This window comes from Siphateles boraxobius, unplaced genomic scaffold, assembly GCF_051911475.1.
Source record: "Siphateles boraxobius isolate OS27281-9 unplaced genomic scaffold, OSU_SipBor_1 77, whole genome shotgun sequence".
Taxonomy (NCBI): Eukaryota; Metazoa; Chordata; class Actinopteri; order Cypriniformes; family Leuciscidae; genus Siphateles; species Siphateles boraxobius.
In genome coordinates this window covers 14,931,951-14,951,247 of record NW_027509205.1, presented here as the reverse complement: position 1 = coordinate 14,951,247, position 19,297 = coordinate 14,931,951, and the positions used below count along the sequence as shown (strand labels likewise).

At 36.6% G+C, this 19,297-nt stretch overlaps 1 protein-coding gene across 3 annotated transcripts in view; it reads right to left on the bottom strand.

The window, feature by feature from the left end:
- The window catches only part of rapgef3 (Rap guanine nucleotide exchange factor (GEF) 3), a 38,501-nt gene that overhangs the window by 15,791 nt on the left and 3,413 nt on the right, over window positions 1-19,297 (bottom strand). The window contains exons 1-5 of one of the 3 annotated variants that reach the window (XR_013198318.1): window positions 14,486-14,741; window positions 10,062-10,106; window positions 894-1,000; window positions 551-672; window positions 148-328 (exon numbers count right to left, since the gene is read on the bottom strand). Coding sequence is in view for 2 of the 3 variants with exons in the window: in XM_077218383.1 (XP_077074498.1) it covers window positions 148-328; window positions 551-672; window positions 894-1,000; window positions 10,062-10,106; window positions 14,486-14,572 (542 nt within the window). In the remaining variant the exon portion in view is untranslated. Of the gene's footprint in view, window positions 1-147; window positions 329-550; window positions 673-893; window positions 1,001-10,061; window positions 10,107-14,485; window positions 14,763-16,949; window positions 17,021-19,297 lie in introns of those variants that run through there. The other 2 variants (XM_077218384.1, XM_077218383.1) reach the window with 2 other exon arrangements.

Genomic DNA, 19,297 nt, shown 5'->3' with positions numbered 1-19,297 from the left:
TTAAATGCATATTGGGTATTTACATTTTAATTAAACTAAACAATTTTAATAATACTTTTCAGTTTATTTATAATCAGAAAACAAATATAAACTGTGTTTATGAATGTTATCTTTTAGGTTGTTTTAGCACAATTTCTCGTGTGTTACCATTTACGCAGTATCATTGTCAGAAGAGCATCTGGACCCATTTGGACTAGTAGCGATAAACTCTCTTGGAGTTCATCATCTTTGGAGTCTTTCTCATTAGTTGTGTTGTTAAGGTCAAAGTCGGCCTCCATAAAGCGGTAAAACTGTGTGTCTTTGTCATGGAAGTTTAACTCCTGTTTCACTGTTCATTTTGACGGAGAAATTGGTTGTCAGTTAGTCAATATACTCAGACATCATGACATGCACCATTGTAGTAAATACAACTTATATGAATGATGTAATCACGATGGTAAATCAACGTGCTACAGTATTACCAACTGATACATCACTGTACCATTTTGTTTTTATATATTTTTTGCAAAGAAACGTGTAGACATCTAAACAAATTGTTGTTAATACTCACCATGAACCAGAATGCCCTCATCCACCAAAACTTGCCACATTCCGGCTGCCTGACTCCGTGACTGGAAACAATCATTGAGTTTCATTAGCCAATCCACAAGTTCCTTCCCACTGATGCACTGTCTGTGGGACAAACCGGAGAACCATTAAGCTGTCAAAAAGCTGAGTAGTGACTTTAAAGTGTTACACGTTTATCTGCATGTCTCTGTGGTTGATTGAATAATGTAAGTTGATTTATTTGTTTCTCCAAAGGATGCTGAGTGGGAATTATTATGCATTTCCGTCACAATCAGAAATATAACAAGTGTGGCACAAGCACATGACATATGGAGTGAAAGCTGCACCTGTAGGTCTTAAGATGGTGTTTTCTGTCTCTTATCAAGCCTGGATTACGCTCCAACAGAGTGAAGTAAACCACCCGGGCAGCCTTCAGGATTCTTTCGGACAAAAACTGACAGAGAGAAAAAGAAAAAAGGTAATGAACATTTTTACTTTCATTAATTAGTAATTTGTTTGGTGACACTAAGCCATATCTTTACTTTTTTAATGTTTTACATGTCTTTTTATACTATTTAAATATTTAAAATTGGCTCCTTTCACTTTCTTAAGGTTTTAGAAATGTTTCACATATATTTTGAATGTCTTTGAATACTATTTAAAGACATGTGAAATGAAAATTGACATCCTAAACCCCAAAACCTGCAATAGTTATTTCCCACTGAATATTCAGAAATATGCCACATTATGCAAGTTAACTCTTTCCCCACCAGTGTGTATTTTATTTTCTAAAAAGTTGCCAGCCACCACCAGCGTTTTTGACCATTTTCACAAAAAACTTCATGGCCCCCAGAATTCTTTGTTGTATGAATACCTGATCATGCAATATATCAAAAGAAAGAACAGACCCTATGCTTTTAAACAAAAACAGTATTATTCTTTTAACACTTGAATGTGGGTACGTTTCAATAAAAAAACCCATTTTTTTACGAGTCGACATTTCATTCAGTAACATTACGACAGTTTTGATTTATATGTGGTCTAATGTCGATAAGTGCGTTGTTTTACATATGCATCTCCTTACATATGATATCGCTTGATTCAGCTTCTTCTTCGCATTTGTGTTTTGATCAGGAGATTCAGTAGGCTACTCTTTCAGAAGTTGAGTAATACACTCCTTAACGTAGGCTATAACAGTGAAAACAAGGAAGCCCGGAAAATTCCATCAACGGTGGGGAAGCGTTTTCTCACAAATGACGGACATTTTCTTTGAATTGGATGAAAGTTTGCTAATTTCCATAGGAAGACTGGGAAAGTTTACTCTTGTCTGCATTTATACATAAAAATTCCTTTACGATTATTTCAGCTGTAAAGAAACACCGCGAGTTGGGTGTTTTACTGAACAGGTGAGAGGCGGGTGAGGATGTGCCACATTTTTTCCAACACCACCTCCTCCGCCGAGTTGAATTTACCAAACCAAAGATCGCTACCGTTCACACTCCTCCCCCGTATGAAAGCTGTTTCTCTGCTCGTCTGTTTTCCTTCTAATAACTTGCTCTGTTTTCATCCATCCCTCCCTTTCAGGACTTCTGTTTTCATTCCACGTCTCCTCCTTTCCAACCCTTAGTCTGTTGGACCACCCGCAGATGCCGCGTCCCGCTCCAACTCCCAAACAGACTGAGAAAACTGGAGTGTAAGAACTCGACCTCATTGATTGAGGCTACGGTTTATTGAACTACTGAAGCATGCCAACGTTGTTGCTATGCAGCCTTCGTTTTTTTTCTGCATGCCTGCCAAGACCAACTCACTTGATGATAAAACTGGTTTGGCGCATTGACACTGTAAAAACTGTTGAAGTGGAGACAAACACAGGAGACAAGCGAGTAGGGATGGCAAGCATTGCATTAGAAGCTGAATATTGAAGGTTTTCATGCTAAAAAGGCATCAAGTTCGAAGCTGGTTTTAGTGCTGGTGTACCAACGAAAGGAAGACACCGGCATCCAAAAAGCAACATATCCTGGTCTTTTCACTATGTAAGTGATTGAAGTGGTTTTAGTAGAGATCACACACACCAAAATACACCTAATTTTTACATTTATGCTTCAGAACATCAAAAGCTGCAAGTTCAAAGCCAAACGCCTCAAGCTGTTGCATGAGGCCGAAAACAGCATTGCATCCAAAGTAAATCTGATAACTGTTTGTGCATTTACTGAAGAAAATTAGAGTTGTGATGGCCACGGAACTAGCTGTCATGATGTTAGGTTGTTGTGTGCCTGTGAGCGGTTGCTAGGGCATTGCTATGTGGTTGCCAATGTGTTCTGTGTGGTTGCTTATTGGTCCAAAATTAAAAGTACATACACTACTGTTCAAAAGCTTGGGGTCAGTATGTTTTTTTAATGTTTTAAAGTAACAAAAACAGTAGTGTTGTTAAATATTTCTACATTTTAAAAATAAATGTTTTCTATTTTAATATATTTTTAAATGTAATTTTTATTCCTGTGATGACAAAGCTGAATTTTCAGCATCATTACTCCAGTCTTCAGTGTCACATGATCCTTCAGAAATCATTCTTATATTCTGATTTGGTGCTCAAGAAACATTTCTTATTATTATCAATGTTGTGCTGCTTAATATTCTTGAGGAAACTGCGATTCATTTTTTTAATGAATAGAAAGTTTACAGCAAATCATTTAAACAGAAACCTTTTGTAACATTGTAAATGTCGTTACTCTCACTTTTGATCAATTTAATACATCTTTGTTGATTATAAGTATTAATTTCTTTTAAAAAATTGTACTGACCCAATCTTTTAAAAGGTAGTGTATTTTTAGTGTGCAGTACAGTATATCAAGTAGTGAGACATACTAGCATTTTGTCTTAACATCTAGCTAAATTCATTTAGCTTGTGATTTGGGTTCATATTTAAAAAAAAATCATATACAGCCACTGGACACACGCTTCTGTTCCACCCTATCATTCTTCATGTGATTTTCTGGAAAGTTTGAACCTTTATTTATTTGTTCTGCATCATCTGCAGAACAGTTTGTCCCAGGATAAGGTCTTAAACTTGAATCGCCTTCATTTCTCACACTTTATTTGTTGTGGTTGTTGCTGAGGGCGGTGACGTGTGCCTCCTCTTGAAGGCCCCTGGCCTGGTCGCTCAGTCACGGTGATGTAATTGGCTTCTGACCCGTGAGGGATCGGCTGACCCGTCTTTTCAGTCCAAAAGGAGGCCACATCTACAGTGCTGTTCTCACAAGTCCACTTCACTGTATACAACATGTGCTTATTCTCCACTCCACATTATCCAGGGGCGAATTCAGATTTATAATTCTCTTGATGCCTGTTAATGTAACTCTTTTGGTAATTAGTATTCAAGTTAAGCCAACTAAGCAGCAAAGTGCATGTGGTCAACTTCCATCCAGCCTGTATCCTCCGAGACTTACACAACGCAGAGCTCTCCATCTAGCTCACTTTACACAGCGTGTGCCCAGACACTGTGTCTGGAGACCCTGAGCATGTAAATCTCTCCCCTGTCATCTCTGCTTCAGGATTCAGTCCCTGGAGATGAGGGTATAGATGGGAACTGGCAACCTATTCCCAGCATTCTACAGTCTCCTTGGGAGTAATTACTTCATATTGGAGCACTGACTCTGACTACTCTGCTGAACACCTGGGAATACATGTATCATTGAACACCTATGACAACAAAGAGCTACACTTGATTCAATCTCCTAAATATCATATATGAAGTTCAATTTCTTAGGTCACTTTAGTGGATACACTATAAAGTTTGGGGTCTGTAGAAGCCTCTCATGTTCACCAAGACTACATTTATTTCATCACAAACAGTAAAAATGTATATTGTTTTAAATATTATTACAATTTAAAATAACTATATTCTATTGTAATATATTTTAAATGTAATTTATTCATGGAACATAAAAAAGCATCATTACTCTTAGTCTTCAGTGTCACATGATCCTTCAGAAATCATTCTAGTATGCTGATTTGGTGCTCAAGAAACATTTCTTATTATTATAATGTTGAAAACAGCTGTGCTGCTTAATATTTGTGTGGAAATCATGTTTCAAGATTCTATGATGACTAGAGAGTCAGCATACATTTTTTTTTAACAATATAAAAGTCTGCACTGTCAGATTTGATCAATTTAAAGTATCCTTGCTGAAAGAAAGTATTAGTTTTTTTTTTTAATCTTACTGCCTCTTGAAAGGTAGTGTATGTTCAATACATTAACTTTAGACATGTTCCACTGACGTTTGACAACCTGAAAGTGTGCAAATAAGTCTGATTTTTGGATATATCTTTATTTTACCTTGCAAAATAGTTGACTTACAAAATTTGTTTCTGCTATATATATATATATATATATAGATAGATATAGATATATATAGATATAGATATATATAGATATATATAGATATAGATATAGATACACTTGCTTTTATGATTCTCTCAGGTGTGCCTAAGGATCCCAGGAAAGCTCCAACCAGACAACACTGAACACTGCTAATGTGACATCTCCATGCGAGTAAGGGTTTGTCCAGAGGGAGAGGGTGGCATTGTCAGACTGTTATACAATCAGTCAACAAAAACAATGTAGAAAGGCAACATGATAGTACTTACTGTACAATATAGATGTGGAATAATGTTTCAGCACAGAGGTTTCTAAACATAGTGTAAACTTTCCTACTGAAATGTCCTCAAAACGGGCCTCAAGTAGTTCTAGTTCAGTTAATGTAACAAAAATACTGTATACCACAACTACTGTACAGTACACCACCTGAACTGCTGGGAAAAAAAGTAATGTTCAGCCCTGTTTGTATGAATATGAATAGCTACTCAACACAACAGAGCCTCACCCTACTGAGGTATTGTGTTAGAGGTTTGCAAAGCTCAGTATAAAGTTTTGTAGGTGCTTCCTTTGTATACAAGTGTTAGTCACCCACATGCTTTGGGTTTTTGAAGTAGCGCAGCGCAGATCCGTCCACCTCTGTTGTGTAAGGAGGAAACAGGCTGTTTCCACCTGTGGGCGACATTAACAGCGGAGGCAGTCGTGATGGTGTGACCTTGGTGAGCCATTCCGTACAAAACACTGCACTCACAATAGAGGTGGGCAGGAATCATATCAGAAACACTGAGGCCACACAGGATGCATTATGGTAATGAACATATCAGGAATGTTAGCATTAACTAAAACTAGAAAAAAAAATTCAATTTGTTAATTGAAATCAAATCAAATCAAAACCTTAGTTGAAAAACTTATTTTATTTAGTTGCCAAAAAATAACTTCAAATGTTTTATTTAGTTGAAGTTGATTAAAGTTAATAAGTAATAAATAAAAACTAACTTAAATAAAATGAGCCTAAATAGTAGTGGTTCAACGGATCACAAAGCTCACGGTTCTAATCATATTACGGTTTTCGGATCAGTACAAAAAAAAATTACCACCGGAAAAACGACTTGCCTAGCTAATAAAGTTCAAACAATATTAAAGGCAAGTGAACAACAAAATACAACAAAAATCAAACCATTATTTAATTATATTTCAGCATAAACATGCATCTCTAGACAGGTAATGAACATAACCTAGCTAGGATTTATAATTTATTTACGGCTGAAATGTTGCATGTATACAAGCAAAAGTATTTATCATAATATACTTTAGATATTAGTTCTGCTGTTGTTCATAAATACCAATAGTCATGTTGTACCATGAGGACATTGCCATGTCATTGGAAATAAAGCCATCAGTGACCCAATTTGTGGTGAGCCAGGGTCCTTACGAGTGCCCGAATTTGTGAGCACTATATAGTGATTTACCACCTTGGAAGCTAGGGAGCTTATTGAGACACACACATTGTTATCTGGTTGCTAAAAAGGTGTTCTGCTTACAGGCCCAAGTCAAAAGAAACCCACCCTCAAATCTCTTACATTCTGGTCTTCAGAAATGTCTCAGGTTCCTGCTTATTTAATGTAAATCTACAATAAACCCTCATTTAGAAAACCTTATTACCCTAAGTATGAACGATAATAATAGCGATGGTTGCCTTAAAAAGCCCAACTAATAACAGAAAAGATCAGAGGGCTCAGATGAATACAGCTTTCCTTGTTCTCTTTCTGTTCAGAGAAACACACTCCAGGAATCACTTGTGCCCACAAAAAGAAAAAACACTCCAGGACCTGAGAGCATTCCACAGATGAAACGTCCTTCCAGAGCCCCGATAAACCACATTCAAATCCTTGGAAATATTGCCCATTCTCCCATTGGACACAACCAATACCCAAATATCCAAGCCCAGATGTCTGCTTAAGATCATCTACTGAAAAACAAACAGCAGGTTTATCAATTTTCCCCCTTTTGTGTTCAATACAGAATCACACAAGTGAAGAACAGAAATGAGTGTGCAAAGAAAATAGGTGTTTATGGAAATTAAGTGCATGCTTTCAAGTCACAAAACAGACTCATTTGAGGTTTAAAATGGGTTAGGCAGCTGCTCATACGATAATCTGGATACAAACAATAGCTTCCCAGATGTAGGGGAGCGCGGGGCACAACCTAACGCGGGGTTAAATGTAACGCGGACCTTTTACATAGTTAGTCAGGATCAAGCAGATTGTGTTTTTCCGCTCTTTTTCTCCTGCTGCCAGAAGACGCTCTCCCGCGAATTTGTGGAAAGTTTTGATAAGATTTTGTGAAGATACTGGACAAAGAGTGTTTTGACACCATGCAAGTAAATGTTTTCATCATAGGTTTTTTTCAGTTTCTGAGTGTGGTGTGTACGTCGCCACATCTAACTTTATCTGACATTAATCACTGTCTTGTTGGCTAAAACATAGCACCGTTTTGAAACATGTCAGCAACTCCTAGCAACTGTTAGCTAGGCTTAAAATATTTTTTACACAGCGGGGTTAGTTGTAGCACAGTGTTACAACTAAGCCGCCAAGTGTACAATGATAATCAAATGAAAACGGGAGCCACACAACGTTTCAGGTTTGAGTATTTATTTATATATTTAACTTTGTTGGACTTTCTCAAACAATGTTGGAATTATTATTTTTTTTAGTTTACTATGCATTGATCACTTGTTTAGCCTGTTTTTAATGCAATAAACCATTAAAAATTTTATTTTAAGCTCGTTTTTATTATTTTTACTGTTATTATTATTAATAATTGTACATGCAGCTGCCACACACAAATGTAATTCAAATGCAATTACAATATTTGATGATTTTATTTATTTATTTATTTATTTATTGCAAAACTATGCAGCCCTTTCCTATATCTCTATCCATGATATTGATCCATAACAGAATGTTGATTGGATTAGGGATGGATGTATGGATATCTATCTATACAGATGCACAAACAATATCAAACTATACAGATACAATAGTACTGAATGATGTGTGTTTCACACAAGTGTTACAATTAACCCCTCTGTCTGTTAGAATTAACCCCGCATATGGGGTAAGTTGTAACATTTAGACTTCTGTCACTTTCAGTGCAACTGTACGAAAATGGTAGGTCCTAGAAAAAAACTTTAAGTGTTAATTTGTATCAGAGATGTGTATGTTGCTTGTGTAAAAAGAAAGATGAATCTAACTTAATTATTTTTTTAATAATTGAGCCAAAACCAAAATGTGTTAGGTTGTGCCCCACTCTCCCCTACCCTCAAATAAGTCTCACTTATCACTGGCTATATGATAGATAAGCCCGAATGAACTAAGGTGGGGTTTGGGTGTAGCGTAAAGAAGGGTTTAGCCTCTGAACCTTGGAATTTGTTTTGAGATCTCAAAAATGTCTGAAAATGTGCTCAGATTTGTTAAGATATCAAAGTCTGCCAACAAAAGTCAAAGGATTTAATTAGTACTCAAACATTTCTCATCAAATTCTTCAAACGATAAAAATCATATGAGCTCTCAATCGTTTCATTTGGTTTTATATATCTCCTATGAAAAACAGGACAAAGTTGATACTCGCATGAAGTTGATACAGAGATAATGACCTAGTTTATCAAGATTTTGAAGATGTACTGTATTCGAGATAGGCAGAGCCAGTAAAACAACATATTTACAGTGGCTTTCTCCCTCAGGGCCTCACATGATGATACTGAAGGGACATGTATCATATGAGCAGAGAGAAGTGACACTGCATTACTAGAACCGTCTGGGGTAATGAAATAGCTTTGAAGGATCAGTAAAATCTGTATGCAATCATTGAAAACACATTACATATGCATTATAATTGCACAGAATATTGTAAATTAAGGCTTGAACAGGCAGTCCACTTGAAATGACACTTGAAATGAAATGACAGACCTGGGTTTTGATCACTATCATAGAAGTAATTATAGTGGTTTGTCAAAAACAGCAACAAAATGTGTTTAAAATTAAACTATTTTACGTATTTATTGTGGCCTCACACATTCTGGAGGAATGATGTGACATATGGGTGAGTAGGGAAGGAAAAATTGCTCCACAAGCATGTTGTGTTTTAAACCATATTTAGCGTTTCATCAGCCCTTTTATATCCTTAACAAAATTGTACAGAGCGCCAGCCTCTACAATCCCTGTGAGCATGATATTATAAACACACAGAGGTCAGAGGTGTGAAGATAAAAGCATGCTTTCTGTTAAAGAGATACAGTCTGCAATGCCACACATCCCTATTAACACACTGGAGCATAGTAGAGCTTTTTAAAGAGATAGATCACCTAAAAATTCCATTTAGCTCTGTGTAAGTCTAAAAGTATTTTAAAAATTATCCATATGACTAATGCAACTTCAATGTGCATTTGGCTACAGAAGAATTGGATTATAGTGAATGAGTTATATGGGCTGCTTTTATGATACTTTTGTGTTGCTTTTGTCTACTCTTTGAAGTATAAGTCTCCATTTATTGTAAATGCATGAAAAATGTTTTAAAATTATCCTTTTGTGTTCCACAGAAGAAAGTCAAATTGTTTGGAACGACATGAGGGTGACTAAGGGTACGTTTACATGAAAATACATTTTACGTTTACTAAAAATGGAAAACATTTGCATTTCCGTACAGGCGACAACGTTGTCGAAATGTTCTCCGCTCTCACAGATCTGCGAAAACTATTAAAAACGCTGTATTATGCGGTCAGGCCAGTAGTTATCAAAGGTCAATTGGAAAAGAAACACTACGCCCCTATAGACTGAAAACGTAATGCGCATGCGAAGTCACCGTTTTCACAAATTCACGTTTTTGCAGTTTACACTGAGACAATAACAATATCATTTTCAAAAACTTGCACTTTGAAAGGCCTTTTCAAAAGTTTGCATTTGGCCACCAAAATGGCGTTGTTATGTAAATGAATGGCCATAAAAAGTTTTCAGTTTTTACTAAAACAGTTTCGTGTAGACGGCCCCTAAGTGATGACAAAAATTCTATTTTTGGGTGAGCTCTCCCTTTAAGGCTTGTTAACATATACTAAACCCAGGCCACTGTTCAAAGACCGTCATACCTGTTTGATGGTGTCTTGTGTATTCACAGCTTCTGGCAAAGGTGTCTGTGAGGAGAAAAACAGAGAGAGAATAAGTGTTAACGATAAGAATTGACACTGCAGACTACAGCATTGTGACGGCCTATTTTGCGAAGACAAGCACCAGTCACAACATTTCAAAATCTAGTTTCAAAATATTATAGACGTTATTAAAACAATCTGTCACTGGCAAAATTCCATTTTGTCCATCGTGTACATCGTCAAAAATATTAAGACTCGACACAACAAAGGCACAGAAAGCTAAAGAATGTCAGAAGACATGCCATACTAATGCCGTCATGTATGGTATTTGACACTAGCCCTGCACATGATCTTTGCCACCTGTCTCCCTCTCAGCAAGACTAATTAACAGCAATAATGTAATTAAGGTTCACACAAGAATTCAAGAGGAATGTTTGGCTCTATAAGTTCTTGAGGTGGAGGAAGGACAGAAGTTTAGCCTTTGTCTTTACAATACAACTTGCTTGACTGAGTGCTGTGCAAAATGCAAAACATTAAACAATGGGGTAGATAAGGGCATTATTTTACACTACAGAAGACTAATTAAATACGGCTAATTTGCATTTTGTGGAGATATTAAGCATTTAACAATTAAATAAAAATATTTTATAATACAATGTTTGCAAGTAATATAAAAATAATAGCCTATTATATATATATATATATATATATTAATAACTAAATGTCTCAATTTATATATATATATATATATATATATATATATACACACACACACATAAAATATCAGTGTGTATTCATCAGAACTTTGTAATCTCTGTAATAATTAATTACTTTTGGACAGTCAGACAAACGACAATGACAATGCTGCTATACAAGACTAATAATGACGATTTTCATTTCTGCAAGAACTGTTCCTTTAATGCCCATTATGTCATTAAAAATACAAATCACTGAAATGACACTTTAAAAAGAGGACGGATGCATTCGAGTGATTTCAACCAGCTGAAGTGGACCAGATACTTGAGAATGAACAGGTTGTAATCATGCATATCTGATGGGATTCCTGCACAAGAGGCACTCAAGTTTTTGGTTCTCTGTCCAGCTATTAACTAACAACAATCGCCATCAGCTCTGATCTCTGTCTGCAATCAAGAGGCAAGAAAAGCATCTCTCTCCTTTACATGATGAAATCAGAGCATCAATACTGAAGAGAGAATTATGGATGAACTGCGTTTAAATATTTATTGGTAAGCTGTTAACCACTAGTGACTTAGATGTCCAAATGCATTTTAGCTATTGATTCTGAAATGATCTGACCTATAGGGTTATCTTTGGATAATGCATCATATCATATTTCATTGTACAGGTGGATAATAAGGACCACATGGATTCTGCGTGCCACAGAATTGGCATGTCATTCACATTGCCATAAAAACCTCATGCTCTTTCCATGCAAGTTTATTAAATATTCCGGCCAAACTATTTTATTTTGCTATCAGCTACCAACCAGAGTGTTTTATTCTCAGTTTAACTGTCAAAACCTCACTATTGCATATGTTTAGTATTGTATGGAAAAAATCTCTGTATCCAATTTAACTCTGCCTAAAACCTTGACACATTTGGAAAGAACCAAATCATATACATACAAAGAATCACTAATAAAACGGATCCATTTTAGCCTGGTTTGAGGGAGAATTTATGTTACCATTGTTGTCGTATTTTATCTCTGATTTGAAAATTTACTGAAATGCAAGCTTGGAGATTTCAGTCTTATTCAAACAGACGCGAGCTGTATTTGTGACTAGAAAATAGCTACAGGGGGCGCGTTACCATGATGTCCAGGTGAACCGACTTGAACTACCAGTTGAGAGGCTGCTAGCATTCTAGACTTCAGACAAAGACACAATCTCCACAGTCTTGAACTGCACAAATTCCACCTGATTCCCTTCTCCTCACATGGCAGAGAGTCCATAACTCCGTTTTTATGAGGCATTGTCAGCCTCTGTTCCCATGGCAGGTGTTACTCAGCATCAGCTGACTAATTCTGTGAAGCATTAAGAAGCATATCCTGCTATGTATGGGCTTGCCCTGATAATGTATCTTTATTGGTTTTGTGAAAACTAATCTTTTTTTTTCGTCTTCTGCTTACAATTACAATGACTCATGGTTATTATGATAATACTTAATACTTTCTTGCTCTGTTAAGGATAGTTCTATCATGATTTAGTCACGCTATTGTCATTCAAAACCAATAGGATTCCACTAAACGAGACTGGTTTGAGATAAACATCACCTTTGGTGTTCCACAGCAGAAAGTCAGCCATGCGGGTTTGGAACGACACGCGGGTGAGTAAATGATTTTTTACTATTCTTATAAGCACTACACTACACCACACCACGCAGGGAGTTAATACAGCAGACGCCTACAGACAACGCATCCGCTTGGAGTCAACAGTGCCAACATTTAAGGACGATGTATCATTTCTCAAAAAGATCTTATGGGGAAATTTGTTTTGTTTTTTTCCCCTCAGCATTTTCCCTGCTTGGTTTCCCTTTCAACTGCAGCAATAGACAGTAAAAATGGTTGGATGATCCTCCGATGGTCAGGTTCACTGCATCCTCATGCTTGATTTACCTTTGTATAAGGTTAGTCAGCGTGGAGATCTCACCACCCTGTGGCTCTGTTGACTGAGTAAACTGTGTAGAGTGAAACTGCAGCCGACTGGATCACATGAGAGAGGAACGAGAGGGAAATTACACAAAGATATTGACTCTAAGACTAATGACGGTGCTGGGAAGTGTCTGAGATCACCTGATCGTCAAATGCTATTGACAGGTGCCTTCATTTCATAAATAGATAGATAGATAGATGGATATTATCACTGCAGTCAAATTTAATCATTGCCCATTTAATTTGCTTTACATTATTTAGAAGATTTAGATAAAATTACTGCATCTAAAGCTTCATGGCAGTAAAAACAAATCATAATTAAATACGACTTGCCATTTATCTTAGAAACTCTTCTAAGAATCCAACTTATGTGGTCGACACAAATATATTATAATATGATGATGAATGCAGGATGGTCTTAGACAGATGTTTCAGGCTGAGGTTCGGTGGTTTTTAATTGTATTCTGGGACAAAATATACTAAAAACAATTTCAGGTAGGAAAAAAAACCCCACTCCAACCCTGATGGAGTGCAGACCGTGGCACATCGACATAACACATTCTCTTTAAATGAGCCTCTTTATCTCTTTCTCAGGGGGTCCTTGTGCAATGTGAGGTATTTCATCCTGAGTCACGACCCTTATTGCTGGAATGTTTAGGGCAGGGACATTTGGGTCTCGACATAAAAGACCACTGCTCCACGACAACTTACAATCATCAGTGCAGAAACAGTTTCCTGATTTAGCGTGTATTTGAATAAGTGTGAAAGTGTATGTTCAAGTTAATAGTGTTTAATGTGATTTGGTTTACACAGTGCCCTATGTTTCCTAAACACATGTTTTGAGTATTTTCTTTTTGATATTGACATGCAAGCCAAATGATCAAAACCAGAAATGAAAGTAATCTAAAAAGAGATCAGCTTCTTTTTGATTTTAGCTCCATTTAGGGAAAACAAGCTCATTATATGAGATTTACTCTAGTTCACTAAAGTTCACTATTGTTCACTAAGGTCTATAGCGATGTGGGTCTTCCTGTGCACATTCTTTTCCAAACCGTAAGGGAAAAAACCTTAAGATGGACAATGAACAATGCGCTATAAATAACTCATCCTTGATTAACCCTTTAACAACATGTAAACACAAAAACATATACAACAAAAATTCAAAGCTCTGGCTGTTTGGGGTCATGTTCGATGTCTGGGGGACTCTAAGTGTCTCTGGATTTACATCATTTGGCATTGAGTTTCAATGCCATTAACACTTCACACATCCTGACACACTAACTAATGCACTTTATAGTACACAGTTAATACGGTGCTCTGAGAAAATTGCACCATAACATTCAAAAATAGAAAATATTGTTTGAGTTATTTCAAGAAAAGGGTGCCTTTTGTGAATATGTGTAAACGATGAAAAGCAGACACCTCATATTTTCTAATGTATTATAAACTTTTTTTAAATAAGTAAACAAAAATGTTTTCCATATTCTTTCTCCATGGCGATAACTTTTGGCATTTTAAATAAAAATTGAAAGGTTTTTAAAGCGACATACTCACACACTATAATTTATTAACATTTAAAAAAATAAATTGAAAGAATGTTTCAAATGTTTTCAAACCTTTTCAAACAAGCACATATTTCGTTGAATAACCAAATAATAGCCTAGAAGTTTTCATAACCCCTCTCTCTCTCTCTCTCTCTTGAATAACAATTCTACATGTTTATTATTAGGCTATTTATTATATGCCCACTTACCCAGCTGATTCCCCGGATCTGAGGTGTTTTTTCATTGGAACAGCGATCGGGAAAGATTCGGTAATTACAACTCCGAAAGAGATGCATGTTTCAGTCAAGTCCGATGTCTCACAAATTATTTTACTTAGAGATCATCTGTTGCAGCAACACATTGTGAAAACTACATCTCCAATAAGGATTTGACAGTCCCTGCTTAAAGACAAGCCGACTTGCACGCTGCATTCCTACGTGCGTGTGAGTCCAGGCTGCGAATGCCATTAAAAACCTGCTGTTCGCTGTCAGACGAGCCTGCGCACTCCCGCTCCCGCCCCTGTCAGGGCGCGCGCCTCATACTTCACCAAACTAACCAGCGTCCGCTTTGATTTCCGCAGGTGTTTGTTTACATCAAAATTGACCAACGAAATTTACTATCGTATATATAGCCTTTTGTTTACGCTTGGTGTTTATTCTTTGTGAGAAATAATCATTTATTATTGTTATTATTATTTCAGCTACTTTCCAAGGCAACATTTCTTGTTTGCATGTAGTTAATGTACTAAAATAATTAAAAATGCTATATATAGGGATAAAAACACAAACTAATAGAAATTACAAAAACACAACACAGTAGCTACTACAATTCTAAAATTAGAAAATATAAAAAATAAAAACTAATTAAAATATTAATAAAAAATGTAACAATAGTATCTAAATTTGCTATAACAATTTATTGAACATGGTTGTACCATAGTCGTTACAGTGACTAAATTAGTTAAAATATGATATTTAAAATACGGAAACTCTTGCACATAATGCTTAACATATCAGTAAATTATGTACATTAATGTGAATTATAAACTCAGAAAAAAGGGTACAAAAGCTGTCACTGGGGTAGAACCCTTTTAAAAGGTACTCATATGTACCCTTAAGGGGTAAATAAGGTACAAAGGCAGTGACAGCTTTCATATTTTTCATATTGTACAGACTGTACATTCAAATATACACGACATATTTTGTGACATATCGAAACATTTGAATGTGCATGAATGAATAATCTCTTAAGCATAATAAAATGTTTGGACATAATAGCAATAAACATTTTAAGAGAAGGTTATGAAGTGGAACAAAACACAGCTTCCCATTTACGTAGTCTCATAGACTGAAAGATTATTCCGTCTGCATCCAGATATGTAGAACATAGCATTACAGACCTCTGCATCAAGCAGTAAAAGAAACGCTAGAGCAGGAAAAATAATGCGTTTGACTCAATAACACACCCCGTCTCTCCTTCAGCTCTCTTATCTGTGTGTTCCAGCTGCATGATAAACCTTGAGGGGTTGAGGATCAGGGGGCGTGTCCATAACCCACCTTACTTACTGATGCAGGTGCCAAGGTTGGAGTGAAACAGTAAATTAAAGGGATAGTTCACCCAAAAATGAAAATTCTGTCAGTAATTACTCACTCTCATGGTGTTCAAAACCAGTAAGACCATCGTTCATCTTCGAACACAAATTAAGATATTTTTGATTAAATCTGAGAGCTGATAACTCCTCCATAGGCTGCTGAGGGATTGACACTTGTTCCCCGAAAAGTTGTTAAAGATATCGTTAAAATAGTCCAAGTGACTACAGTGGCTCAATCTTAAGTTTATCAAGCGACGAGAATATTTTTTGTGCGCAAAAACAAACAAAAATAACGACTTTATTTCAACTATTCATTTCCTTCTCTGTGGGCCTCGAGTCAGTTAACGTAGTGTGATTGCCTAGAGCAACGTTACACGTAGGCTCACTATTGGCCGATGCTGATCGTGAGTGTGATGCATTGTGACGTACAACAACAGAAGCTTACACTATTATACTAGTGAACTGACTCGAGGCCCACAGAGAAGGAAATGAATAGTTGAAATAAAGTCGTTATTTTTGATTGTTTTTGCGCACAAAAAGTATTCTCGTCGCTTGATAAACTTAAGATTGAGCCACTGTAGTCAGTTGGACTATTTTAACGATGTCTTTAATAACTTTTCGGGGAACAAGTGTCAATCCCTTAGCAGCCTATGGAGGAGTGATCCAGCTCTCAGATTTCATCAAAAATATCTCAATTCGTGTTCCGAAGATGAACGAAGGTCTTACGTGGTTGGAACAACATGAAGGTGAGTAATTTTTGGGTGAACTATCCCTTTAAAAGTCAATTGTAGCACTAGCTTGGATTGAAATCCTTTTCAACTTTGAATAGGACACATTTTCCCAACTTTGCTTAAAATCCTTTTGAAATTTGAACACGCTTCCCCCTTTTCAAAATGCGTTTTGAATGTTTACAATGTAGCAAAATGCGGTTGCTGTGTTTGATTTCGAGTTGGTGCACGAGATAAGCATGAATTATCCCAATGCAAAGTAAACAAGCAATTAATAGTTGAGTTTATGTTTTACAAAGATACTCTGACCCCACATAAGACATATATATTAAGTTAGTAATCTTTATTCTGTACCTGTTCCAGGGACGAGCGCAGAGACGACCGGAAGAGTGTGTCTGCTGAACACATGACTGATCCTGGAGCCTCTGGAGTAAAGAAAGAAAGGAAGTCAGTGCTGTTTGATTCAATCTGCTCTCCTTTTACTGTGACATCATGTTATTTCCCATCTCATGCTTATGATTTGTGAGATCTCATGAACCCAGTGGATGGATATTGTGAGCTCTGATGGAAAGTTTGCTTTCTGTTTATTGTAAGTGTTCCCAAAGATAGAAACTCTAGCTCTGTTCCAAAATCTAGTGCACTGCCTCACTGTCTAGCATCTGCATCCTAACTGAAAAGAAACATACAGTAACTGGCTTAATGTGCAGCAACACCCTCCCTGACACATGCATCCCAAATGATAACATTCCTTATGTAAAATGCATTACAAAAATAACTACTATTTGGAGCAATGCTTCATATGACCAGCTCACATAAGGATTGAAACAGCACTAAACCATGTTGTCCAATACTAAAGATTTGTATTAATACAAAATTTATTACTTTTTTGAGCAATGAGTGTCATTCACTTCAATAGGCATCATCCCAACTTGAGCAATACTTTACGTCCTCCCTATACCCACAGGTCACGTTGGGGGCGATCTTAAAACCTGTCCCAATCTGAGAATATCCATGTGGCTGCATGTGGTCAGGGAACATTAATATTTGTTTAGACCCCGGCTATTGTTTCAGGAGTATCTTCCCTTCCTGCAGAAGTGAAATATAACAACACAGAGTCGCTAGACTGTTTTTGGGAGTTCTTCGGCTACTTCTGTTCCACTCCTCAATCCAAAACAGTGGAATACCAGTATGTTGCTGATGTTTTTCATATGCATGTTAATTGGGCATTACAATGATATGTGAAGCTTTGGAGAAACACACACATTAACAGAAAACCTGTCTTGCAATCCAAACTGTGTATTAGGTCTCACATTTTTTGCGCGAAATTAGTTAGGAACGTTGGTTTAACACAAACCGCTTTAATTATGTGATAATGTGTTATGCTAAACTCCTGGCTGTGAGTAATGAATGAGTCTGTGTAATATGTTGTAACTGAGTGGTTGCAAAGATTTCTTGAATTAGCACAGTTTTTGGAAGCGTGTCCCTGTTCTGGCTCTGTTCACCTGCCTTCTTCCACGATGGCCTCAACATATTTCTCAACTGTTGCCCGGAGTACATTATCTCTGCCTGGCAGCACTGCAGAAACAGACACACAAAACAACATCTTTCTCCAAAGCAGTCAGTGTTTCAACATGAGCTTGACAAAGTTGCATGAGATGTAAGTATTATGGCACATTCCATGAATGGTACATTTTGATGTTCTATGACTAAAAAGAGTTAGAGGCTCAAATCATATTACATTAACCTGCCATGAAAAGTGAAAAGTAACCCATCTAGTTACCTTATATTAACCAATACTAAGTCATTTGTCAATCAATAAGTCATTTGTCAAGCTCAACCATTCAATCATGCTACCTATGCTATTAAACATAGCCTATATACATTTCTTTAATTTACAGGACATATAGATAAACCCCAAACTATCCATCCATCCATCCAGATTTGATACATTTAGTAAAATATTAAATATTCGTTTATTTTTAAATGTCCTGAATTTTGGCAAAATGATTGTAAAAATTTCAAACCTCATATAAATGAAATAAGCATGAAACCATGCAGCCGCTTATATACAGTAATATTAGTTTGACCTCGTCAGGTTGGTGATCAGGATTCAATCAGGAGGTTTAAGTACCTCCTTTTACTGACTATTTAATGACGTTTGAGTCGTATTTTGAGTTCCAAGCCATATTTTGTACCCTGTTTGTGGAAAGTGTTATACACAAGTACTCGTACATGCAGTTGTGCACTCAAGTGAAAAACTCATCGCTATGTGAACTGAACTGATGTTCACACACTCTCACAACACTGATCATGAGTTCTAACACACGCAAAACAGGCATCCACTTCAAAAGAACAGTATCAGATTTGTCTTACCGAATCTGTTTTTCTTCTTAGCAGACAAGATCTGTTTAAGGAACGAAAACATTCTGGCATGTACAGTATATCCTCCATGTACTTCTCACTTCACAGGAACTAATGATATAAACCCTAAGGCCGCAGTAAATGAAAGTAAGACGATCAACAATCGCTCCTTTTAGCTGTGCCTGACTATTTCTCTGCATATTTCAAAGTGTATTTCTGCATGTTTGTGTGTGTGTGTCAGTGGTTGCCTATGACAGGACTCAGAAATCCAGTTCTCCTGCATGTGACCCTCACAAGGCACTTAAACATTGTAGTTGCTATCTGTTAGAGAGTTAAAGAGA